General features: G+C 39.5%; 1 protein-coding gene across 1 annotated transcript in view; it reads right to left on the bottom strand.

Moving 5' to 3' along the window:
• Window positions 1–27,565, bottom strand: part of ERICH3 (glutamate rich 3) — a 91,082-nt gene that overhangs the window by 56,135 nt on the left and 7,382 nt on the right. Inside the window, exons 4-5 of the mRNA XM_058681246.1 lie at window positions 9,998–10,178; window positions 1,405–1,591 (exon numbers count right to left, since the gene is read on the bottom strand). Of these exons, the coding sequence (XP_058537229.1) occupies window positions 1,405–1,591; window positions 9,998–10,178 (368 nt within the window). The remainder of the gene's footprint in view (window positions 1–1,404; window positions 1,592–9,997; window positions 10,179–27,565) is intronic.

Consider the following 27,565-nt stretch of genomic DNA (forward strand, 5'->3'; position numbering starts at 1 on the left):
GAAACTCCATTTTAAAAATTGCTAAAATCAATAAATCAGGGGCAATTATTGGGGCACAGCAAATTATGCAAGTACCTGAGTGTCAGCATCCCATGTAAGCACAGTTACAATGCTGGCTGATCCACTTCTGATCAGCTTCCTGCTAATGTATCCCAGAAAGCTCTAAAAAAATGGCCAAGCACTTGGGACCCTGTCACCCACATGTGAGACCTGTTTGTAGCTCCTGCATCCTGGCTTCAGTTTCATCCATTCCAGCCATTTTTGCCCTTTACAGAGTAAAACAGAAGAAAAAGCTCAATCTCTCCCTCTCTCTCTTTTTGTTTTCTCCTCCTTTCTCTCTCTGGTTTCTCTCACTCACTCTCCTTCCCTCTTTCATAACTCTGCCTTTCAAATAAGGAAATTGAAGTGATACATGAAGAATGGGCTAAATATTTAAATGTGAGAACTGAAATTATGAAAATATTAGAATAAAATACAAGGAAAATGCTTTTGGTTCCTTCTCCTGGCAAGGAATTTTTAGACATGACACTGAACATGTAGGTAACAAAAACAGAAATCAACAGATAGAAAATGAAGTAAGTATGTCAAAGAGAAATCCCACTTTCCTGGCAACACTATGCTCAAAAGCCAAAATACGGAATAAATAGACAAACAGATAAAGAAAATGTGATGAATTTTTATACACAATGAAATATTCAGTTATTAAAAAAATGAAATTTTGTCACATACAGCAACATTAATCGAACTGAAGGGTATTATTTTATGTGAAATAAGGTGCAGAAAGACAAACACCACACATGTTCATTATATGTGGAAGCCAAAATGTTGATCTCACAGAAGTAAGACTAGAATAGTGTTTACCAGAACTGAAGAAGGCTGTAGGGTAGGAGTTACAGAGGGATGGTGGTTAAAGGGTTCCAGGGTACACCTGGGTGGGAGGTATAACCCCTAATGTTCGGTAGCACAGTGGGTAATAATGGTTGACAATAATTCATTCAGTATTTTTAAAAAGCTAATAGAATTTTGAATGTTCCCAGTAAAAACAAAATGTTAAACATCTGAGGTTAGTTCAAAACAAATTATTAAACGGACAGGGGGTGGGATGGAATAAAACTGCTCTCTTCTTCATTTCAGAAACAATTAAAAGCAATATAGAGAAGGAGAAACAGAAAGTGAGACAGAATTTAAGACATCATCAGTTTTTGTCTCTGAGTATATTTGCTCATTTGATTTATGTCACGATTTAAATATATTCAAAACTATAATAAGTAAATCTTAATGTAGGTGGATATTTCTCTATACTGATTTTTCTCAACAAATGTCACAGAAAATCATATTAATAAAAACATAAGAAGGAAAACATGGCAAAACTTGCCCTCCACCAAAGTACACTGAACTCCATACTTGTAGCAAGGAGATGCTTTCTCCACACACACAATTCCAAAGTAGCCTCGTTTGCCTCCAAGTCTGGAACCTTTTCGATGCTTGTATTCACAACAGGAGCTTAGCCTGTTCACCTGTATTCCATTCAGGAAAAAGGTAAGACTGAAGGGAAAACCATGGTGCCTTTTGGAAATAAATTGGAAGGTTTCTGGAATTAGAAAGAAAGAAAGAAATACATCAATGAAAGCAAATCTTTGGATTGATACCATCTACATTAGTGCTTTCCATGAGATAAATACACTATTGGGCTCTAACAGCATCTTTCCATCTGAGAACTTTCAGTCTTAAAACCACATTCTATTACTCTCATTTTTAACAAATATTTTGAATCTTTATAAAACTATTTGACATATAGATACAAAAAGTGACTTTTTACATTTTTTATAGGAAAATGGAATTAAAGGATAAATCTGTGAGGTAGTAGGGTTAGACTAGTAGTTAAGGATATCAATTAAGATATATGTATCCCTATCACAGAGACTGAGTTCCATGCCCAATCCTGGCTTCTGAATCTAGCTTCCTGCTAATACAGACCCTGGAAAGCAAAATGCTCAAGTAATTGTGTCCTTGCCACCCACATGGGCAGCCTGGATTGGGTCATTGGCTCCAGGCTTTGGCTTGGCCCAGTCCCAGTCACTGCAGGTACTTGGGGATGAGATCTCACCCTCTTTCACTCTCTTTTCTCTCACCATCTGTTAATCTGCCTTTCATAACAATTATAGTAAAGAAAGATGCTTGTTTTGGTGCCAAAGATATGAGTAGTTTGCAAAAGGTTCATGACAAATGTACATTAATAGAAAACTATACTTGATTTTGAAGATTATTATAACCTGCATCTGGTGGGAGTGGCTTAGAGCTTACCTTCCCATGACCTGAGGCACAGCTTCCACATGAACCTGAACTCTGACATGACCAGAAGGTCAAAGGAAATAAACATGCCTTCTAGTCAATTACAGTGTCTTTGGTGGCTGGACAGGCTGCCAGATGATGCCCTCCTGCCCTCCCCCCTTCCTTAAACTTTGAAACTTATAACTTATGCATAATAATGCAGATATGCCTCACCAGCTTGTCTCTGGTGGTTCTTTGGCTGAAGAACATTGTCTCCTGACGCCTGGTGACCTTGGGGCCTGCTGGCAGGATTAAACCCCAAGAAGTGGCAGCGACCCAATAACTCAGACTATCCTTTGATATCTCAGGCACATTAGCAGAGATCTGGAAGGGAGGTGGAACACCTGGGTCTCCAACCAGTACTCGCTTTTGTGATGCCTGCACCACACACAGGGTAGCTTAACTTGAGGTACCATAAAATCAACCCCAACTATTTTAAATGTTTATGATAGGGTTCTAACTAGCAAATCATAAACCCTGAATCTGAAAACATTCTCTAAAGAACAATTCAGAAGGCTGTTTCTCAGGAACACTTTTAGTATCATTTCCTTCAAAACGGAAAACGAAAACAGAAAAACCTTCTCTGGACTTTTCCAATTCTACCTTTCAATTGTACATGCATTTTCTACTGTTGCACATAATAGAATAGATTCAAGTATAGCCGCAGCAGAAATTTGAAACTTAACTATGTGCTAGAATCAGCCAGAGGAATTATTAAACCATAGGTTACTGGGCTTCATGCTTAGCTTTCCAAGTCAGTAGGCCTGGGTCAGGGCACAATAATTTGCATTTCTAAGATGCTTCCAGATGATGCTAATGCTACTGGTCCCAAGATCGACTTCAGAATCCATGACCTGATGTGTGCTGCCCTGCATGCTTGTGAACTCCAGGGGAGATGAGGCTCGTGTATATATCTCTGTTTCACAAAATCCCAGAGAAATCACACACATGCCCCTTGAAAATAATTAAGGAACTGTTATTTTGATAAACAATAAGCAATATAAATCATTTCATTGTTTATTTCCTTGATAACATCTTTAAATATCATTTGTTTATCCCTTTCTTCAAAAAAAAATTCTGAATCAGATGCAACTTATTCCAAATGCCCAAACTATTTAAAAAGTAATTCTGTCATTCATACCTTACAATTTGAGATAGGAATTAAAATAACAAGAAAAGGAAAATCTGGAGAAAATTAGTGTCCAAGACACAAGCCCATTTGCCTTCATGATAAATGGATGCCTCAAATGGTGATGAGTATGTCTGATTGCTTTCATTGTAAGATTCAAATCCTGCATTCATGTCATGCTATCCATTCTGATGTACCATTGTGCCCCAAAACACCTAATCCAGAGAAATCATGAAGTCAATCTAATGCTGAGAAAATCAACTTCTAGATGTGACTCCTTTCTATTTGATGTCCACATAGCTCAAGCATATACCCAGCTATATTCCACTTCCTTCCATCCACCTTTTTTCAATCTTACTGTATAAGAATTGATACTATCTTTAATATTTTGTTATTTATTTCTAATTTTGTATTTTAACATGCAATGACATCTCCCAACCAGGCTTTTTTTTTTTACAAGAAAATAGAAAGAATATAGCTCATAAATCAAGTTTGAGTCTGTGCCTTATTCTTCACTTAGTGGAATGTTTCTCTGTAAACCATTTGACTTTGTAGTATCTCAGCATTCTCACAAAATGAGAATGTGTGAGAAGGCAGCACCAGTGTACCCACTTCATACAGCAATCTTTAAGATTATATAATGTATGATATCCAAACACATTTTGTAATATTTATAAAGTGTAGCTATGTGTTATTCACTGACAATGGGTAGTGCTGCTGATGACACTAAAGGAAAATAAGTACACTGGAAAAGCATTGCATGGCACATCCTCTTTCAGGAAGCTCTAATTCAGCAGGAGAGGGAAAATTAATACACCAGATTTCTGCAGTGAGGTCACCAAATCCATCCTTCCCATTATATTGTCTCTGTAAACAGACTGAAGATGTAAAGTGAGCAGCACTTATTCATGAAAAATTACTGAACTTTAGGTAAAAGCAGTTGGATTCTGCAGCATCCTTGCCTGGTGCTGCTCTCATGCCTCACCCCTGCTGCTGTTTCCTCACAGCACTTCTAATTGGCTAGGGCAGGCCATAAATAAGCAGCTGCTTCACTGTCAGTGCGGTTGACTTGACTTGGAGCAGAAGACAAAAAAATTTTGACATGTGGCTTTGCTAGTAATAAGTAGTAACCTCTCAAGCAAGCTAAACAGGGAAGGCCAGAGGTTCTGCTAGCCTGAGACTATTGCTCTAATTAGAGCTAGCAACAAGCCAGTGTACTAACCCAAAATTATACAGGAAGATCCAGGTATTAACGCAGTCACTGTGACATTCAATGAACTCTTCACATATCTCTGTTAACTGCATCGATGGGAATGACCCAAAACTATTCTCATGTTTCAGTCTATCAGAACCCCTTACACATACACAGAGCAAACAAAAGATAGTGTGGTGGAAGTTTGGAAGAGATTTACAAATTACTCAAACTGTGAATGCCTTTCTGATTCCACTGTAGTGGGTTGAATTGTTTCCTCTAAAAATTCAAGACTTCTTCCAACCTCAAAATTTGACCTTATTTGGAAATAGGATTGTAGGCCCCAGTCTCCCAAGGGTTAACTCCACAGCTTAGCTTGTTTCTAAGGGGTAACAGGATGGGCAATCTTGGCCTGATACATTCAGCCCCTGGCTTGACTGCAAGTTCCTCTTCCCTGCTTCCCCTTTTTTAAGATGCCCCCAGGGGAGCTTAGGAGTTGCTTGAGCACTGGGATAATACTGGGAGGAACTAGAAAGACTATAAAAGAGGCAGGCTAACCTCAAATAAACGGCATTCTCTTTACAAGAATGACCCACTGCGTGTTGTCTTGTGTTGTCTTTTTGTAACCCTAGTCCCTCCACTCGGCTCGGGGTACAGGGCGACACGGGCATTGCCGACATAGGATTTTCACAAGGATGGTTAGTGAAGGATCTAGAGGATGTCACCCTAAACGAAAGTTTCATCCTAATGCCAATGACTGATGCTCTTGGAAGAAGAGACCCAAAAAGAATGCTAAGTGAAAACAGAAGCAGAGATTGGGGTGATAGAGCCATAACTCAGGAATACGAGGGACCATCAATAGCCACTAGAGGACCGCAGTCAAGGAAGAGCATCCCTTTGAGCTTGTCTACCCCTTGATTTGGGCTTCTGCATCTAAACCTGTGAGATTTAGGAATTTCTGTTGTTTCAGGCCAAATTTGGGAGACATTTGTTACATCATCTCCAGGAAATTAACATACACACAAACACTTCCACTGGCACGTGGTGAAGGCTCTGCTGGCTCTGAGCATTTGAGCCTAATTTCTGAAAAAATCAATGATGATTACCAAACTAAGCAAACTGAAATTATAATTTTTAAAAAATCTTGTTAAACATTCCTAACTGCCCACCAGGGTGATGAAGACTGTATTTCACAGATCTGTTCTAGATAAGTTACTAAATAAGCAACAAAACTCACACATACTCAAATCAGGAACAAAGGTAACTTTTGATAGGAAAACATCAGAATCCACAGTTCATTGTAGGTATAATGCACTAGCTGAAATATCCAGTTTTCAAAAACAGTGACAAAAAAATGCACATAAAGCAAAAGGGATATGGGATCACATCTAGGGTTGAATTAAAAGGCAAAGCAACATAGTCCTACACAAAATTTGTATCTGTATGTTCACAGAATAGCATTATTTTAATAGACCCCAACTAGAAATAGAATAAATGTCCATCCACCAAGGATAGATTTTGAAAGCGTGGCTTAAGCATACAGTGGAATATATTCAGCAGTATAAGAAGAGAGCACCTATAATAGATAGAGGCTGAATAGTTCATACTTGAAATACTTGAAACTACAAATATTTCAGATTCTGGAGGGGTATTTTTGGATTTGGGAATATCACTATACCAATTATTAGCTTAAAATCCCTACCTGAAAGTTACAAACTGAAAATCTCCAAAATCTGTAAGCTTTTATCATGTCAACACTCAAAAATGGCAGATTTTGAGACAGTTTGTATTTCAGGTATTGAGATTAGGGATATACAAGCACTACAAAAACATCATTCTCAAAGACTTTGGGACAAATGTTCAGCCTACTGATTGAGACTCATGCTGGCATATATAGGCTTGATCCTTAGCAGCAGCTTCTGACTCCATCCTCCTGCTAATGCAAAAACTGGAAGGCAGAAATGATGGCTTCGGTGACTACATCCTAATACTCACCTGGGGGGTTGAGTTTCTAGCTCCTGGTTTCTGCATTGTCCAGTTCTGCTCATTCTCGGCATTTGGGAAGTGAGCTATCAGATGGGAGCTGGCTCTTTGTGAGTGTGAATGTGTGTGCCTGTCTGTCTCTGCCTGCCTGCCTCTCAAAAAAAAATATGCTATAGAAGCAAATCAGTGGCTTCCTGGGGCTGGCTATGAGAACAGGACTAGCTGCAATGAGTACATGAGTTATCCTAATACTGATCTTGGATACTGATTGTACAACTCTGTACAATTCGGAAAAATGATTGATCATGCACTTTTAGCAAAGCCATGTTGTTTATTCCTCAATAAGCTGTTTTTAAAAATTAAAATGATAAATATATAAAATACATAAATAAAAACCAGCTACTATAAATCAGAGTTAAAATAAATTTTTTCAGGTTTTTTTTTTTAATTATTATAATTCAGGGTATTGGCCATGGGATAAACAACAAAAGTCAGCTAGGAAGGCTGTAGGGCCTCCATCTGAGTCCTAAAAGATGGCTAAGATGTCAGTTATTAAATGCAGAAAAAAAAGGACAAAGAATTTAGCACAAGAAAGGGCAAAATAAGTGTGTGTGAGGTAAAGGTCAAGAAGGACCACCTTTGGGGGACTAATGAGGATTGCACAGAGGAGTATAAAAGAAGGAAGTTATGGAGGTATAAGAAAATTAAGCAGCAAAGGAAGGGATTAAAAGCAGGCCAGGCAAAAAGTTAACATTGTACTTTGCTCCACATTAGCCCCCAGAGGCCACAGTTTGTCTTGTTTTAAAAGATAAACATGGCAAACTAACATGCTGGTAAAGAAATTATGCTGTGTACAAGCAGCAGAAAATCTTCAGAGTCTTCACAGGTGTATATAGTAAACAATCAACTTGCAGTTTGAAGGCTAAAATCAAACTGCAAGACATCATGAGTTACTGTGAAAATAAAAGGGGCAGTTGCCACTTTCCTAAATGATTTTGTTATTTCTAATAAAATAGCAAGACAAATTAACAAATGCCACTTTTTAATGAGTTTACTGCTCCAAGCACAACGTTAAATGCCCTCATTCTTTTTTTAGCAAAAAGCTTCTAAAAACCTATCCACATTTCACTGAATCATGCACAGCTTTGATTTTCAAAAAGGGCACATTCTTTTCAGTCTAACTAAATTGCTAAGATTGCTGAAGCACAAGTCAACTCTGAGACACCCAACTTTTCAATTTTGGACAATTACTTTCCTGGCAACCAAGGGCAAGCCGAAACAAAATTATTGTGTGGACAGTATTCAATTATTCAAATCCTCATTCCACCCTATTATTCATGACTGCCAAGCACCATCACAAAAAAGTCCGAGGCTCAATATGTGTGTGCAAACTAACTCTGAGCCAAGTACCAGCCTGACTCCCAGATTTGTTGATACTGCACTTTCAGCACACAGGGTTTCTCATCTAGCACAGAATCATTCAGCTGAGCCTCACTGAAGAATGGATTTTGTTTCTCTCTATCACATTTTCCAGCAGTCAAACACACATAATAAATGCATTTTGCTGAATAAATTGTGATCTGAAGCCCAGGAAAATTTTCATGATGTTAATTCCAATTTTGACTATAGCTAATTTCAGCAATTCACCTAAAATATTAACTGGAATCATACTTAAAAAATAAATGCATGTATCTATGCCACCGTGATTATGAGTTCACATCTTCCTGAAATTTCTTGCTGTTGAGAGTAAGGTAACTGGGGCAGCATGGAACTGACTGAGCAAAAGTTTTGTTCCCAGTCTGTGGTCCAGGGTCTGCTCTTAAGTGTATCCAGAGCTGGATGTGAGACCATAGGAAGCTGCACTGCCTCCAAACTGCTCTCATTTTCCTCTTGTACTAACTAGAGGGGAAGCACTCTGGCATTCTATCTCAAAATGAGACATAGTAAATTTCCACCAAACACACAAAGTGAGAAAAGTTGTTCCTAGCATGATAAAACATTGCATTGTTTTACTTTAAGTTAAAACTAAATTCAAGCACACACTCAATTTTTACGTTGGGATTTTTTTTAAGTATATAATTCCTAGACATACAGCTATGATTTCTTTTTAAGGACATAACTTATTATAATTAACAGTCAATGTTATGTTGAGGTATTTTGCTTATAAAGAATGAGTTGTTAGTCTTTTTACATATTTATTTACTAATCTGAGGTAGAAACAAGAATGGAGATAGGGAGAGAGAGAGAGAAAGGGATAGATAATTGATAAGCAGAATGCTCCTCTCTGCTGCCTGTTCCCAAATGCACACAGAAGTTGGGAACACAATTGGGAGCCCAGGAACTCAGCGAAAGTTTCTCATGAGCATTGCAACAACTCAACAGTGTGTACCGTTATTGCTGCTTGCCAGGATTTCCACTGACAGGAAGCTAATAAGACCTGGAGATGGGCATGGGACCCAGGGCCTTGGATATCAGACTCAGTTATCTTAACCAGCAGCTTAACCATTAGGCCAAACTTCTACCCATAGAGTCACTCTTTTTGACTAAGCGGGGAACGCAGAAAGGACAAAAATAAAAAGTAAAAATTATCTGTATATCCCCAATGTTATATGTTCTCTGTGTATCTCCAAATGTTATATGAAGCTTACCCAAGTTTAAATATTTAACTTAATTGACAAAATATAGCATGACTTTATAAACCATTTCCTAAGCAAGAAAGTAGCAAATACAATCCTTTAAACCTTCGTCTCGTTGTTGTTCCACAGAACTCACAACTGAAGAAAGATAGCACAATACATTATTTTAAAACCTGTGTTGAATATAGAAGGTATCTTATGCCAACAAGCATGGATTTATTAGCAAGTAATAGCGTAAATGTACTAAAAAGCCATTTAGCCAAGTTTTAAACCAAGTTATTTAGGTGTGATTCACCCTGGAGTTTATTGGATTTGTGATTTTATCTCAGCATACCTCCAAAAAATGAATTGCCAATCTGCTGTTTTCCTCTTAGAATAATGCATGATATAATTCACTATGGCAAGCTAAATAGTTAAATTGTAATTTGGGGGACAGCTTATTCATGCAATATTTGAATGATCATATATCTATCTCTATCCCCAAATTAATCTGTTACCAGGTTAAATCACTCCAAATCTTTCTTCCACAAACTGCAAGAGTAATTGCTACTTCAGTTTCAATCATGCGGCAGTAAATCTAGATTTACTTTTAGGCAGCTGGTTTATAAGTCCCTGGATATGCATAATTTCATAAAGTGATTGAAGTCGTTTGGATATTATGTCAACAACAGCTTATCTATAGCGTCAACTTCAGGCAATTTAAACAAATTCACATTTTATATGTACCTTTTTCAAGTAGCTTGCCCTTGTAGACACAAAGGTTCTCCCCACCACAGTGCTGTTGATAAACTTTTATTTCATCTCTGAAGTCAGAGTTATCACAAGAGAGATGCACATTTTTCCCCAAATAAATCATTGTAATAGCTGCATTACTATGCAGTGATGTTTTATGAATCTTTCTTGAATCCTGGAATAAATAAAAAACAATGAAGGTTATTAACTAATCACTTCCTAATCAGAATTCTTAGTCTCAGATAACATTGGAATATGAACAGAAAAGACTATTTTTAAACATGTAGTAACAAAATCTTTACAAGCTTAACTACATTGTGCAATGAAATCAAGCATCCTATAAAATAGACATAGTTTTGAACAACTATAGCTAATGTGCTTTGTCTTTATATTTTAATGCAAATGTAGATTTCAGCAAATCTGTCATGTTTTTATTTTAGGATTCTATGTGTGCTTCATATATATGGCAAAAATATCAATGGCACTGGAAAGGGACTACTTCTAATTTTCTTCACTGGTTCTTAAAAATTGAAACAGATATTGGTGACATCACTTTATTCTATTTTGAATTGACATCAATTATGATTTTGTAATAATTTCTGTAGTTGACTGCTTTGTCTTTACAATTGAGCACTGTGCTTAGGTAGTTCGCAGAAAGATGTATACATTCAATTAATTCTACTGTCACTCTAAATTAGGGACCATATATGGTATGTGACTACAATTTTTCAGTTTCTCAAGAGGCATTTAAGTTAACTAAAAAACAAAAGAAAGAAATTGGCTAAATATATATTATTTTAAATTTTTGAATTATGTGGTACAATTTTATATAGACGGGAATTTCCCCCAAACACTCACCCCCCAACAGATTTTCCCATTTTACTATAGTGGTATAGTCCTTCATAAGGAATCATAATTCCATCAGTCTCTTATTTAAGTGTGCCCCAACATTGCTGGTACAGACACTTTCAGACAGTCTAGTATCCAATTGTATGCACATGTCCATCAGTTTCATTGTGAATCCATCTTTCGTCTAGAAGCAGGGATACATGTTGCATTATACCCCCACATTTGGATATGGTAGACCCCAGTACTCCACCACTATACATTTCCATAGTTGAGTAGTCATGAAACAAGGTCAACAACTGGTATGAGTTAGAACAGCAACAACAATAACAACATCAACAACAACAAATTACAGCACCATGAAAAAACGCGCCACTGAGTAACCAACACATGGGTGACAAAAAGGAAACACAGAAGTCTCTTGGGAAAAATGATGCCACCGTGTAACCCAAGAGCCAGCAATGAATTCAACAAGAGAAAAGAAAGTATTTGGAATAAATAAAACTGAAATAAAAAAGCATCAAAACACATGGAATACAGCCAAAAAAGCACACAAAAAAATCAGTATGAATCAGATTATTGAAGTTACACTTTCCATGCTGGTTTCCTTATACAAGAGAGAACATATGGTATTTGTTCTTTTGTGAGTAACTCATTTCACTGAGGATAACAGTCTCTAGTTGGGACCACCTAGTTGTAAATAGTATAATTTCATTCTTCTTAATAGCTGAATAATATTCCATGGAGCAGATGTACCACAATTTCTTTAACCACGCTTGTTTGGATGCACATCTGGATTGTTTCCATGTCTTTGCTATTGTAGCTTGTGCTGCTGCAAATATAGGATTACAGATTCCTTCTCATATGCAGATTTCATTTCTATTGGGTGTATTCCTAGGAGTGGGATAGCTGGGTCATATGGCAGATTTATTTGCAATTCTCCAAGTGCTCTCCATACTGATTTCCACAGTGGTTGTATTAGATTAGCCTACACTCCCACCAGCAGTGAAGCAGGGTGCCTTTCTCCCCACATTCACGGCAGCAAGTGTTGTTAGTTCTCTCTGGAATTAGGTGGTACCTCAACGTGGTTTTCATTTGTATCTCTCTGATGACTAGGGAGCCTGAGCATCTTTTCATATGTCTGTTAGTCATTTGAATCTGTTCTTTTGAAAAATGTCTGTTCGGGGAGACTCGCAAGATGGCCGACATAGGAGGAAGACTGTGAGAGAGCTCACAGACAGAGAGGGCTAGAATGCGACAAAAGCGTAAGTGGAGCAGCATAGAACTACAGGGAGAAGAACGTGAAGTTCCCTGGACAGTGTGGAACCAAAAAAATCCACACAACTCGGAAGAGCAACCAGGGAAAAACAAAACAAAACAAAGGGCAGGGAAGACGACTTTCCGCTCCTGACCTGCTGAGTCACCTTTGAGTGCAGACGCTGAAAGCCGCAGACCGACCCGCAGACTGACCCACAGACCTACCCGCAGACGCTGTGAGGACCGGCGGTGATTGGGACCCTCTGGCATCTGCTCACCCTGGTCCCCAAGCCCAGCCGGGACCTGCACCAGCCGCAGCCTCCAGGTTCCAGCCGCAGCCTCCAGGTTCCAGCCGCCTGCACCCGCTGGGACCAGCAACGGACGCAGTAGCCAGGAGACGCACCCGCGGCTAGGGTTCCCACCAGAGGAAGAGGCAGACTGCAAGAACCTGAGGTTTGAGTGAGTTGGGTGGGGACAGTGGTTGGTTGGAGGCTTCGGGAGTTGGCCCCCCGGGGCATGCATAGAGCCTGAACACAATTGGTGCACGTCTCCCCGCCCCTCCCCCCCCAGACTCCAGCATCTAGAGACACCAGGAGAGTGCCTTGAAACTGCCAAAACAGTGTCTGGGAGAAAGGCAAAAGGCACACTGAATACTCCCCCATGCCTTCGTGGTCTGGCACTCAGCTGGGCAGTGCTATCTCACAGGAACCCAAGCACGCCTCTGGGCTGGGCAGTCCCGTGCTAGCGCTGGGGCGGTCGGTCCCCTGCAAGCGCTGGGGTGGGTGGCCTGCGCAGGATGCACTTCCAGAGAGCACCTGGAACACCCCACGCCCTATAGTCCCGTGCTTGGGAGACGAACCAGGAGAGCACTGCGGACCCGCGTGCAGGAGGCGTTCCCAGAGAGCACCTGGAACCTCCACGCCCTGCAGTCCCTGGCACTGGGGACACACCGAGATAGCACCTAGAATCCTCTGAGCCCTGTGATCCTGCGCACAGGGGGCGCGCACAGAGAGTGCCTTCACTCCCCCATGCCCTGTGGTAGCATACCTGTAGGGGATGAGCTGAGAGTGCGCTTTGAATCCGCTGGGCCCTGGAAGTGGCGCCCTGAGGTCCAGTGTTCTGGAGACGCACCAAAAGTGCCTTGAAAATTCCCACACCCTGCTACTCCACGCCTGCAGACTCCGATCTCTACAGGATAGTGCTTGGAGACCCCTCAGCACACTGGTGCCTAGGTCTCTCAAAAAAGAAACACTAACACAATGGGAAGAAATACCAGAAAAGGTAATGATCCAGATGAGAGTGCCAACACCCTACCAATAAAGAATCAAAAGCCAATGTCTATTTCGGAGATGCGAGATGAAGACATAGAAGATCTACCAGACAAGGAATTCAAAAAAATAATGTTAAAATATGTCAGAGACAATGAGAAGAATTGGGAGGACTTCAAGGAATTCAAGAACCACATAGACTCAGAAATACAGCAAATGAAAAGTAAAATCCTTGACTTAGAGCACAAAATTGAGAGCCTTACCAACAGAACAAATACAGCAGAAGAGAGGATCTCTGAAACGGAAGACACACAAAACGAACATACCCAGTTCATTAAACAGCTGGAGACAAGTCTGAACAAAGCCAAAAAGACCATACAAGAAATGAAAGACAACCTCAGAAAATCAAATATTAGGATTATTGGCCTTCCTGAAGGAGCGGAAAAAGAGTCAGGAATGCAAATGGTGCTTGACGAAATTATACAGGAAAACTTTCAAAACACTTGGAACATGAACCCAGCCCAAATCCAGGACGGTCAGAGGACTCCCAGCAGATATGACCCAAAGCGATCTTCACCCAGACATATGGTGCTCAAGTTCCACTCCAACGAAGACAAAGAAAGAATCCTAAGACAAGTACGAAGCAGAGAAAAGATCACATACTGGGGAAAACCAATCAGGATCACTGCTGACTTCTCTGAAGAGACTTTACAAGCAAGAAGAGAATGGACAAAGATCTTCCAAATCCTGAATCAGAACAACTGTCAACCAAGAATATTGTACCCAGCAAAGATCTCATTCGTATTTGAGAACGAAATCAAATACTTTCACAGCAAAGAGAAATTAGAAGAATATGCCAGCACAAAACCAGCTCTACAAAATCTCCTTAGAAATGCACTAAATCCAGAAAAAAAGGAGGTGAATCATAAGCAAAGATGGCAAACAGGAAGATCTCCCCACTAAAGTCCACACAAGGAAGGGCAATTACACAGATATCAACACCCACAAAAACAAGTATGGCAGGGCAAAATCACAACCTCTCAATTTTAACTCTTAACACAAATGGCCTGAACTCACCAATCAAAAGACATAGATTAACAGAATGGATTATCAAACAGCACCCAACTATCTGTTGCCTACAAGAGACACATCTAACCAGAAGAGATTCGAAGAAGCTGAAAGTGAAAGGTTGGAAACAGATATTTCATGCCAATGGACGAGAAAAAAAGGCCGGGGTAGCTGCCTTAATTTCAGATGATGTGGACTTCAATCTGACACACATCAAAAAGGACAGGGAAGGACATTATATATTGGTGAAGGGACTGATCCATCAGGAAGTAATTACCATTGTGAACATATCTGCACCAAATTCAAACGCACCTAGCTACGTGAAGTAATTACTCACGGACTTAAGGGGAGACATAGATATGCACACAATAATAGTGGGTGATCTTAACACCCCACTAACAACAATAGACAGATCAACAAAACAAAAACTCAACAAAGAAACAACAGAGCTCATACAAACAATAGAACAACTGGACTTGGTTGACATTTACAGAATTTTTTACCCTAAGGCCACAGATTATACATTTTTTTCAGCAGTGCATGGCACCTTCTCCAGGATCGACCACATGATAGGACACAAAGCAAACCTAAATAACTTCAAAAAGATAGGAATCATACCATGTACCCTCTCAGACCACCACGGAATGAAGCTGGAAATCAGCAATTCAAAATGCCGCAGGAAATACAGAAACTCTTGGAGGCTGAACAATATGCTATTAAACGAACAATGGATCAGAGAAGAAATTAAAGATGAGATCAAAAAGTTAATGGAAACAAATGAAAACTCTGACACAACATTCCAAAATTTGTGGGACACTGCCAAAGCAGTGCTACGGGGTAAACTCATCGCAATTGGAGCTCATGTCAAGGCCCAAGAGAGGCGCCAAATACAGGAACTAAACACACACCTCCAGGAATTGGAAAAACAACAGCAGAAGAGCCCCACACACAATAGGAAACAAGAAATCATCAAAACAAGGGAGGAAATCAACCAGATAGAAATAAAAAAAACCATACACAAAATCAATGAATCAAAAAGCTGGGTTTTTGAGAAGATAAACAAGATAGACACCCCACTGGCTCGACTGACAAAGAAAAAACAAGAGAAGGCAAGAATTAACAGCATCAAAGATGAAAAAGGCAACATAACAACAGACACCGCATCCATTAAGGCCATAATTAGAAATTACTACAAAGCACTGTACTCCAACAAATCAGAAGATCACCAAGAAATGGAAAAGTTCTTAGACTTCTACCACCTGCCAAACCTTAGCCCAGAGGCAACAAACGACCTGAACAAACCCATAACTGAAGTAGAGATTGAATCAGTGATTAAAGACCTCCCAACAAAGAAAAGCCCAGGCCCAGACGGCTTCACTCCAGAATTCTACAAAACATTCCGAACAGAACTGACCCCAATCCTCTACAAACTCTTCAAAACAATAGAAGAAGAGGCAACCCTTCCAAACTCATTCTATGAAGCCAACATTACCTTAATCCCAAAACCAGACAGAGAACTAACAGAGAAGGAAAACTACAGACCTATCTCTTTGATGAACATTGATGCTAAGATTCTCAACAAAATCCTAGCCAACAGAATTCAAAAACACATCAGACAGATCGTTCATCCAGATCAAGTAGGATTCATCCCTGGAATGCAGGGATGGTTCAACATTCGCAAATCCATAAATGTGATACACCACATCCAAAAACTGAAAAACAAGAATCACATGATAGTATCAATAGATGCAGAAAAAGCTTTCGACAAAATCCAACACCACTTCCTACTAAAAACCCTAACCAAGGTAGGCATAGATGGAAAAATCCACAACATAATTAAAGCCATATATGAAAAACCGAACACCAGCATCATACTGAATGGAGAAAAGCTGGAACCCTTCCCACTGAGATCTGGAACAAGACAGGGATGTCCACTTTCTCCACTACTATTCAACATAGTCCTAGAGGTACTCGCTGAGGCCATAAGACAAGAAAAAGAAATCAAAGGAATCCAAATGGGAAACGAAGAAGTCAAACTCTCACTATATGCAGATGATATGATTCTTTATGTAGAAGAGCCAAGAGACTCAATACAGAGACTGCTAGAACTTGTACGAGAGTTTGGTAGAGTGGCAGGGTACAAAATTAATGAACAAAAATCAACAGCCATAGTGTATGCGAACAGCCCCAAGATGGAAAAAGACTTAACCAGCAAGATACCATTCAAAATAACAGAGAAAAGTATGAAATATCTGGGAATAAATCTAACCAAAAATGTAGGAGACTTATTTGAAGAAAACTACAAACTACTTAAAAAAGAAATTGAACAAGACCTCAAAAGATGGAGTAACATCCCATGCTCCTGGATAGGTAAAATCAATATCATTAAAATGTCTATACTGCCAAAAGCAATATATACATTCAACGCAATCCCAATCAAATTGCCCAAAACATTCTTCATGGAACTGGAAACAATGATCCAAAGGTTCATCTGGAAGCACAAAAAACCACGGATAGCTAGAACCATCCTGAAGAACAGGAAGTTAGCAGGGGGAATCACAGTTCTGGACCTCTGGACATACTATAGGGCAGTGGTTATCAAAACAGCGTGGTACTGGCACAAAGATAGAGAGGAAGATCAATGGAGCAGAATAGAAACACCAGAAGGAAACCCACACAGATACAGCCAAATAATCTTTGACAAAAAGACAAACGACAATCCAGGCAAATGGGAAGGTCTGTTCAATAAATGCTGTTGGGACAACTGGTTAATAGCCTGCAGAAACAAAAAAATAGATCCACATCTCTCACCATACACTAAGATCAGATCTAAATGGATAACAGATCTAAACCTACATCCAGAAACCTTCAAACTTTTGGAAGAAAATGTTGGAAACACACTGCAACACTTAGGGGTAGGCCCTCACTTCCTAAAAAAGACTCCAAATGCAGTAGAAATCGAGACCAAAATAAACAATTGGGACCTCATCAAACTAAGAAGCTTCTGTACAGCTAGAGAAACAATCAACAAAGTAAAAAGGCAACCCACAGAATGGGAGAAGATCTTCGCACACGACATAGGTGATAGAGGGCTGATCTCCAGAATATACAAAGAGCTACAAAACAACCAAAATGTCAAAACAAACAAGCCACTCAAGAAATGGGCACGGGAAATGGGCAAACACTTCACAAAGGAACAAACCCAAATGGCAAATAAACATATGAAAAAATGCTCAAGTTCCCTGGCAATAAGAGAAATCCAAATTAAAACATCAATGAGGTACCACCTAACGCCAGTAAGACTGGCCCACATGAATAAATAAAAGCACCAACAACACTTGTTGGCGAGGTTGCGGGGAAAAGGGATCCCTACTCCACTGCTGGTGGGGCTGCAGGCTGGTACAGCCTCTATGGAAATCAGTATGGAGAATATTCAAACAACTCAAATTCAACATACCGTATGATCCAGCAATAGCACTCCTAGGAATATATCCAGAACAATTGTTTTATGAGAAACCAACATGCACTCCTATGCTCATAGCAGCACAATCAGTAATTGCAAAAACATGGAAGCAACCAAAATGCCCATCAACAGAGGATTGGATAAGAAAGCTATGGTTCATCTACTCCATGGAATACTACTCAGCTATTAAAAAAAACAAAATGCAGTTCTTTGTGGCCAAATGGGCCAAACTGGAAACCATAATGCTAAGGGAAATGAGCCAATCCCAAAAGGTTAAATACCACATGTTTGCCTTAATTTAAGATGATATGATGTTATGTATAACATGTTATGTTTTGAATGTTATATGTTGTGTATAAACTAAAATTGAAGTGTAGGTGAGGTGGTCACAGAAGGTGGCTGGGAACTCGCATTTACCTTTAACATATTGGTTACTCATTACTATGTCAATTAATTCCATAATGATGTAAATTTTTGCTGATGGTATGTTGGAGCTTTCAATTGACTGGGATGATACTCTGTTGGCTCTGTCTTCAGACCAGAGAGGGTATACCTAAGAAGCCGTTGAACTTGACTGGACAATAAGATGTTGGATTCTAGGTTTGGTATACACTTGCAATGTGGGAATCTCAACTGAACTTGAGCTGTGGTTATGCAACAAGGTGGAGGAATCCACCATGGTGGGAGGGTTTGGGGAGGGGTGGGGAGAACCCAAGTATCTATGTAACTGTGTCACATAATACAATGTAATTAATGAAGTTAAATAATAAATAATTAAAAAAAATGTCTGTTCATTTCCTTTGTCCATTTTGTTACAGGGTTGTTTTTTTTTTTTTTAACTACAAACCAGAAAATGTTATCATTTTAATGAAAAAAAAAAAAAAAGAAAACATTTTTGTAAAGTCAAATCAATATGTTTGAATACAATCTTTTAAAATTGGCTTAAGGAAACAAAATATTTTTTTATCAATTTTCTGAAGGGTGTATGCTTGGCAGAATGTCAGCATTTTAAATTTTGGATGAGCTTTCCTCAGTCAGCTAATAAATCAGAAAAAGGAATTGATCCCTATCCCCGACTTGACATATTCAGCATGGATTCAGATACCTTATAATGCTCAAATACATTCTTTTTTTAATTTATTTATTAATTACACTGTATTATGTGACACATTTTTATAGGTACCCCTCTCCAAACCCTCCCCCATGGTGGATTCCTCCACCTTGTTGCATAACCACAGTTTAAGTTGTTGAGATTTCTTCATTGCAAGCATATACCAAGCATAGAGTCCAGCATCTTATTGTCCAGTTAAGTTCAACGGCTTCCTAGGGAGACCTTCTCTGGTCTGAAGGTAGAGTCAGCAGAGTATCATCCCGATCAATTAAAAGCTCGAACATATCATCAGCAACAATTTATAACGTTATGGAATTAATTGGCATAGTACTGAGGGTTGGTTGGTTGGTTGGTTTGTTTGCTTCTGTCCCTGGGTTTCTGAAGTTCTTTGTAGATCCTGGATATTAGTCCCCTATCACTTGCGTAGTGTGTAAAAATTTTCTCCCATTCTATTAGTTGCTTTTTCACTTTGGTAATTGTTTCCTTTGCTGTACAGAAGCTTTTAAGAAAATTGTTATTTTTTATTATCAACATAATCATATCCACAATTTTAAGTATAGATATTATGTTTTAAATTATTCTATAAATGTTATGTGTTCTTCAGTTTTTTTAAAAGATTTATTTATTCTTATTGCAAAGTTAGAAATAGAGAGGAGGAGAGACAAGAGAGGAAGTTCTTCCCTCCAATGATTCACCCCCCAAGTGGCCAGAACAGTCGGAGCTGAGCTGATCCAAAGCCAGGAGTCAGGAATTTCCTCCAGGTCTCCCATGCGGGTGCAGGGTCCCAAGGCTTTGGGCCGTCCTTGACTGCTTTCCCAGGCCACAAGCAGGGAACTGGATGGGAAGCGGGGCCACCCGGGATTAGAACTGGAGCGCATGTGGGATCCCGGTGCATGCAAGTCAAGAACTTTAGCCAATAGGCTACCTCGCCAGGCCACAATTTATTGTTAAAGATGAATTACTCTTATATGCAGCGAATTTTCTCTTAATTTATCTTATGAGAAGAATAGAGTTTACCTAAACTCAAAGGAGCAGAGGAGGAAGTAGATCTAGGAAATAGAAAAGGGAGAATAGTCAGATAGGAGTAGTTGAAAGACTTTAAGAGGGCCTAGGAAGAATGTTGAAGGTGTTGAGAACTCTGAAAGGCAGGCTTCGCTTTTAGTCTACTTCACTTTTCTAAAAATCAATTTTTGACTAAATGAGAAATGTAGAGAGATCACTCTGCAAAGAATCCAAGGCAATTATTTGAGTTTAATTTCATTCAATTATGGATGCATGGGAAGCACACGTTTTTAAGCATATCAAAGATGCACCAAAAAATCTGAAGGAAGCACAAAAACATTTCCATCCCAAACTCATCCCTTTCTACCTCAAAGGATTTTCTTTTTCATTTAATTCTATTTCTCTGAAGCAAAAACTGGAAGAGATACATCTGTTGAAATGAAATTCTGCAAACAACTTCCTGAACAGAGTAAATGGTGGTTTGGAGGAGCGAGAAGTTCAAGTCAAGCAAACGGCCTTTGACTCTGCACAGACTGTGCTCTTCAATACACAGGAATTCACTAGATATAAGTCAGAGACATCAAAGGTTGCAAGGGCTAATTAGCAAGCTGGGTAATCTTTTATAGGTTAGAGACATCTCCATACATTAAAGCTGAAAGCAAAGGTGGACCTGCACTCTAACTTGCAATATCCTAACCCATATTTCCTCTTGCCTGTGCCACGAAGGAGGGCACTGCATAATCGGTGGACCTAAGGCAAACCCAGCTCCAAGCTCTTGCTGGAGCATTTAATAAAATGGCTGATCAAATTAATGCATTAGAGATAGACAATTGAGCTTTGGGGAGATAAACACAATATAAACATAAGATAATATTTGGATCAGAATGGAGAAAAGGCCTATGTCACATGTACAAGTTGAAAAATGAAGGAGAAAAACTTAGAAAATACTAATAAATATATTGATAGTCCTTACCTGTCTTCATTTCCACTAATCATATTTGTTTTCCTGCAAAAATGTATTTCTGATGGCAACATATATTTTCTCTTGGGTCTAGTTACTTCATTCTGTTTTAGAAAATATTCCCCAATTATTGCCACCAAGTAAACTTTCCTGAGTTCTAATAAAATGCCTGTGTGACAGCTCTTGATTAAAGACATGCACTAGGAAATAAACAATCGTTTCTTTCATTGACTAAATTGCTTCTAAACTTACTATCTTCCAAGGTTAAAATGACCCAGGACTGATGAAATTTTAACAAGGTTTCTGGGACCTTTCTTCCATTCTCAAGCAAGTATTAAAACCTCCCATGAAAATTTAGCTGCATTTCAAGAGCAGGAACAAGTCCACATGCCCCTCCCCAGCTAAAGCTTATTATCTTTCTTCCTTCCTTTTCCAGTTGCTTAGAATGTTCATTTATGTTCAGATTATCTAGGCAAGTGCTATCTGAGCAAACAGCAGGCTCATTGCATAGCTAAGCAGTTACTCATCGTGTACTTGCAAAATTTATTTTTAAATTAAAACTATTCAGTGGAATCTATTTTATCCCTGCCCGAATGTATGTAACGGTATAACAAAGATCTTACTGGTATTGCAGTTGACACTGTGACTTAGTGAATTGAAGTGCCACCTGCAGTGTCTGCGGGCACTGGTTTAAGTCCCACTGCTTCACTTACAACCCATACCTTCCCCGCCCCCCTCCCCGCCACCCACACCCCCTACTGCTACAGCACGTGAGAAAGCAGTGAAGAATGATTCATGTGCCTAGATCCATGTGGGAAACCCAGAAAAAGCTCAGGATTCCTGGGTTTGGCCTGGCACAGCCCCAGTCATATTGAGCAGCAGATGAAAGATCTCCCCCTCTGTCTCTCTTTCTCTATCCTATGATATGATTCTTCCTTTCAAATAAATAAGTAAACAAATCTTTAAAAAGGTTTTATATATTTCAATGTTCCCATTCTTGTGATTGATTATTTACATTTTAAAAAAAAAGTTTACTTGAAAGAGCAAAAAAGTGAGAAAGAATGAAAGAGAGTGCATCCCTGTTCTGATTCACTCCCCAAATGGCTGTAGCAGCCAGGATTGGGACCAGGCTCATAGCCATGAGCCTATAACTCAATTCAGGTCTCTTATTTTGGTAAGACTGACTCAAATAGTTGCCCACAATGTCCTTCGTCCAAGAATGTATTAGCAGAAACTGGATAGGAAATGGAGTAACCAGGACTTGAACAAGCAAGTTATACAGTTACCTGTATCCCATGTATACATACATGTACATATATGGGATACAGGTAACTAAAACAGCAAGTCAATCCCCTATACCATCAGCACCTGCTGGACAACGCCTCCTCCCAATTACTTAACCAAGTCCTAGTGAACTCTCAATCTTATCAAGTCTTTCCTGGAGCTCTGTAACAAACAACTAGTTATTAGAACAACTACAAAATCTATAAATCAAAGTGAGATGCATGGTGAAACATGTTACTTGACCTCCCTCAACAAAATCAATTCAACAATTTAAAAAGAAAATACATAAATGATGCAGCAAGGAATATATCCTCCATTTCCTTTTCAGAAAAACCAAGATTTCATCTCATATTTAAAAAATTATTCAATTTAATTAATTTGAAAGACTGAGAAATGTAGAGAGAGAGAGAGTTCTGACATCCTGGTTAATTTCTCAAATGCTCCCAGAGTGCCAGAGCTGAGCTGAAGCCAATTACAGGATCCAGGAACTGAACCCAGGTCTCCCAAGTGGATTGCATAATTGCAGTCACTTAAGCCATCACAGCTGCCTTCCGGAACATGCATTGATCAGAAGCTAAAATCAAGAGCTGCATCAGGGTATGGAACCCAGAAGCAAAGGCGTCTTGACCCTGCTGGGCCAGGCCAACGCCCCAACAAGAGCATTCCTCTGAACTTCCAGCTCTGCAGCAACACCAGAAGCTGCTTTGACTTTCCCTTTCTTGCAAGACTTTGTCCCACAAGGCTAACTGTTAAGATATTTTGATTGTAGATTGACTATTCAAATTGCTTTTCAAATCATGTTTGTTTGTAGTTACCAAACTGCACTGACAAATAGTGAATTACCTTATACTAAAATCATGCTGATGTTTTCGTTGGAATTCTTACATCTGAGTTCACAGGTGAGGAAAAGCAACAGTAAAAATATGTGAGTGTAATATATTGACTGGAATAGAAATTGGAAAAACATATTGAAAGTTGATTGAAAGGGATACAACCATTGGGACTGGGATTGTGGCATAGTATATTAAGCTGCTTTCTGAAATGCCAGCATCCCAAATATTTAACAGTTCAAGTCATGATTCCTTCACTCTGAATCCAACTCCCTGCTAACGTGTCTGGGAAAGCAGCAGAAGATGGCCTGGGCTTTTTGGCCTCTGCTCCCATGAGAAAGACCAGGGGAAAACATTATTACAGTCCATCTAGAAAATAGAATGTTTAAAAAATGCCAAGCAAAACTCTGAGGATATCATAAAGAAGTTTTTTTGGGGGAGGGGCACTTTCTTTTTATTTAAATGTATCAGTTTATAATATTTAAGCAAGATTTTTACAGAACTTTGTGCATTCTAGGGCAATCAAAAGTCTTATAATTCTAACAAGCTATATATTAGCAATTGAAAGTAGAACAGTCTTAGGCGGAGTCACAAAATCAATCATTATTGTCATAATTAAGTATAAACTTCTATCTTTTATTAAAAGGTGAAAAAAGGGAAGAATCATGACAACATGTAACGAAATGAGGGAAAAAAAAACAGATGATTTGAAGGTAGGTGATTTAACACCAGAAAATAAAACAAATCTGTAGTAAGGGGGAAGCAAGTGAGAGTCAAACCAGCCGGATACTCTCCAGCTGTGGAAGCGGGTGGAAGCAGAATGGAAAGCTGTAGTGGGATAGAATGCCAGTGTATTAAACTTGACTTTTTATTCTGATGTTTTAGCAACTGGGGCATCATCAACTGTAGAAACTGCCCCTCTCAAAGCTAAACAGTATCTGCAGATAGTTATGGAATTGCCTGAAAGGGTACATTTCATCTGAAAACCAACCAATCTGGAGACTACATCTGCCTACTGCAACCCCATCTTCCATCTGGTCGTATACTCTACCAAAAATAGCCATGCCATGATTATCCAAAGACTAGGTAGGTATGAACCAACTCTGAGGTGCCCCACCACTCCAGAGTCAAAATTAGCCTCTCAGTCTTAAACTTGCTTACCCATACTCACCAGTTCCTTCTCATGACAACTGCAGTAATGGGTTTTATCCACACTTTCCTCCTCATTCTTTCTGCCCCCAAACCTACCCCCATGATTCCTGTGCAGCCCTGCCTGCTGTGGTATGACGGCTGGTGCTATCAATCAACTTAGCTGAGCCACCACGTCCAGACAAGTGATGCAATACAATTCTGGATAAAACCCTGATGAAAACAGTATGATGTCTGCTCTTGGCAACTGTGAGTAACAAATTCTAATTTCAATGGTATCTTCTTCTGATACATAGGTATTGCCATACCGCAAGAATAGTAATTTTTGAAATACATACTTTAAAAACATCAGGCAGAAGACTACCCCTGCTTTCATTTGGAATGGAGTGGTTAGTGACGGTTTTACGCAGGTGAGGGCCATGTACAATTTAGCACCAGTATTGCAATCTGTTAACTCTGAGCTGGATTCTTCTGTCTTTCACTGTCCACTCCTACATGCTGACTTCCTACTCATTTTTAGGGCACATTTCCAAGGCTACCTTCTCTTCAAGGCATTATTCAAAGTTGGTAGTCAAAACTGGTGTATTTTCTGCATTTGTATTCCCCTTGGGGCTTATTTCTATCACAATGAAATTACTAATGAAAATGTACTGCAGTTAATTCTTCATGCTTCTGTCTCCCTTAATAAGCTGAAATCTTTCTAAAAACAGTTTAGTCTTAAATCAAATTTGTAACCTCAGCACCTGATATGTAATTGCTGCATAAGCAATAAAAGCTGAACATAATACTTGGAGATTCAGAGACAGACTCCGAATAGCTAGATTATTGGAATAGTCCTGTTAAGAGTTAACTACATGTACCTGACCTAGGAATCTTGCAATGAGAATAAAAAACACTAATACATACATGAACCAGGGTCAAGATGGATTGGAGCTGTGTTAGCTAGGGTAGTAAACATTTGCCCTAGTTAGCAGTTGAATATCTGGAAGTGGGCTGGTTTCACTGACATGTGTTGTATGTGCAAAACCCTGCATTTCAAAACCACAGTGAAATATATGCAATACTTCATTGAAATTTTCTTGTTCATTATATGTTCAAATGATAACATGTGGATATATTTAATTAGAATATATATTACTAAAATTAGTTTGCATATTTCTCTGCGCCTTTTTCATAAATCTATCAGAAAATTTTAAATTGAATTTCTGGCTTGCATTTTATTTCCATTGCTCAATTCTGATCTCAAGTCTTAGCAATTAACTGGAGTTTTGATGAAGAGAAAAAGAATCTCAGATTTTGAGACCAAATGACAATAGAGAAATTGTGCTTGAAGAGAAACAAGGCAGTTGAATGCAGAAGCTGACTGATGTATTAGCCACGCTGCTTTTAAAGAGCTACCCACACTATCAGTCAGGCGCTTGTAACCACAGGACTCATCTGGAGCCAGGATGCAGCTTCAACTGACTGTGGGCAGAGTCTCAAACTGCTGTGAAGCCCAGAGCTCTTTGCCCACTCTGTTCCTCCCCCACCAATGAAAGAAAATAAATTTTAGGAAACGACAAGTCTCATTTCAAGTGTTCTAATCAATGAACATAACCATTAAGTAGGTTCCTGTTTGAAAGTGAGTCCATATTTTCACATTTTAAAGGATGTTCATTAGCCAGGCATCAGAGTTAGCAGTTAAAATGCTGCCTGGCAGGCCTGTATCCTTTAATAGTCATGGCTCTGCCTCCTTCAACAGCAGGTGATGACTCAAGGACCTGGGCCCTTCCCAACAGAAAGCCTCAGATTCAGTTTCTGGTTCCATACTTAGGCCTAACTTGCACTCACGTGAAAAGTGAACAGACAGGAGATCCCTGTGTCTGTTGTTCTTTTGCTGTCCTTCCTTCTGCCTTTCAAATATATAAATGAATATGGGCAAATGGGGTGGGGTGGGGTGGCAGTGTTTATGAACTATATATAGTTCCTGCATGCTTCTGAATGGAGTAGTGAACAACAAAGACAGGTTCTCTCAATTCGAGTGGGAGTATTAACATCTGCAGATCGGTGAAGGCAGAAATCTCAAGGCCAAATACAAGCTGATTTGCAGCTTGTTCCAATATAGTCAGTGGCACTGAGCAGGTTACAATACTAAAAGCAACAAGACAGAGGCAACTTACTAGTTTATGAGTCCTACCACCCTTGGGCATCAGGTTCCCCTGACCACACTCCAGAGACATGAGTCACAGAAGCTACAGACCATGTTGCTCTTCATGCCTGCAGAGAACAGGTGATAGCCACCAGTAGGCCATATTTCATTGATTTTAAACTTCATTTTTTAAAACTGTTTTTATTTTTATTATTTGTTTGAAAATCAGAGAGAGCTATTATCTGTTGTTCCTTTACAAAATGTCTGCAGCAACTAGGGCTGAGTCTGACTTAAGCCAAAAGGAAGGAGCTCCATTCTGCTCTTCCACATGGGTGGCAAGCAATGCAGAAGCAAGACTGGAGAGTGGGGCCAGGATTCATATCCAGGCACTCTGATCTGAGATATAGCTGTGCCAAATGATGCTTTAATCACTGTGCCAGACATCCACCTCTTTCTGATTTAAAAAATATTTATTTAATTTGCTTATGTTATCTGACAGGCAGAGAAATTCACCAACATCTCCTATCCACAGGTTCACTCCCAAAATGTCTGCAACAATCAGGGCTGGACAGAAGGTCTTTGCCATGGTTGGCGACTAAGCAGATATATGAGCCATTACCTGTTGCCTTCCTAGGTACACACTAAAATGTAGCAGACATCAGGAACAGAGTGGGAATGCAAACACAGGCACTCAGTGTGGGATGTAGGCAATTCAAGCTATCCATGCTATAGCAGTATGGCCAATGCAACAAACACCTGACTCTTTCCTTTGTTTCAAGAACATTTGCAGGATGCTTTGGTAGGTAGCAGTCATAAAACAAAAGACCAGCGGCCGACACAAACACCCAGTTGGCTAATCCTCCACCTGCAAGCGCCAGCATCCCATTCATGTCCTAGCTGTTCCACTTCCCTTCCAGCTCCCTACTTGTAGCCTGGGAAAGCAGTGGATGATGGCCCATAGTCTTGGGATCCTACACCCATGGGAGAGACCTGGAAGAAGGTCCTGGCTACAGGCTTTGGATTGGCTCAGCTCTGGCCATTGCAGCCATTTGGTGAATGAACCACTGGAGAGAGGATCTTTCAATTTTCAATCTGTCCTTTTCTCTGTACATCTTGCCCTCCCCTTTCCCAGTAAATAAATAAATCTTTAAAAAGTGACATTACTGTGTAAATTGGTCATGAGCATCATTTCCCA

This window comes from Ochotona princeps, chromosome 2 (assembly GCF_030435755.1).
Source record: "Ochotona princeps isolate mOchPri1 chromosome 2, mOchPri1.hap1, whole genome shotgun sequence".
NCBI lineage: Eukaryota > Metazoa > Chordata > Mammalia > Lagomorpha > Ochotonidae > Ochotona > Ochotona princeps.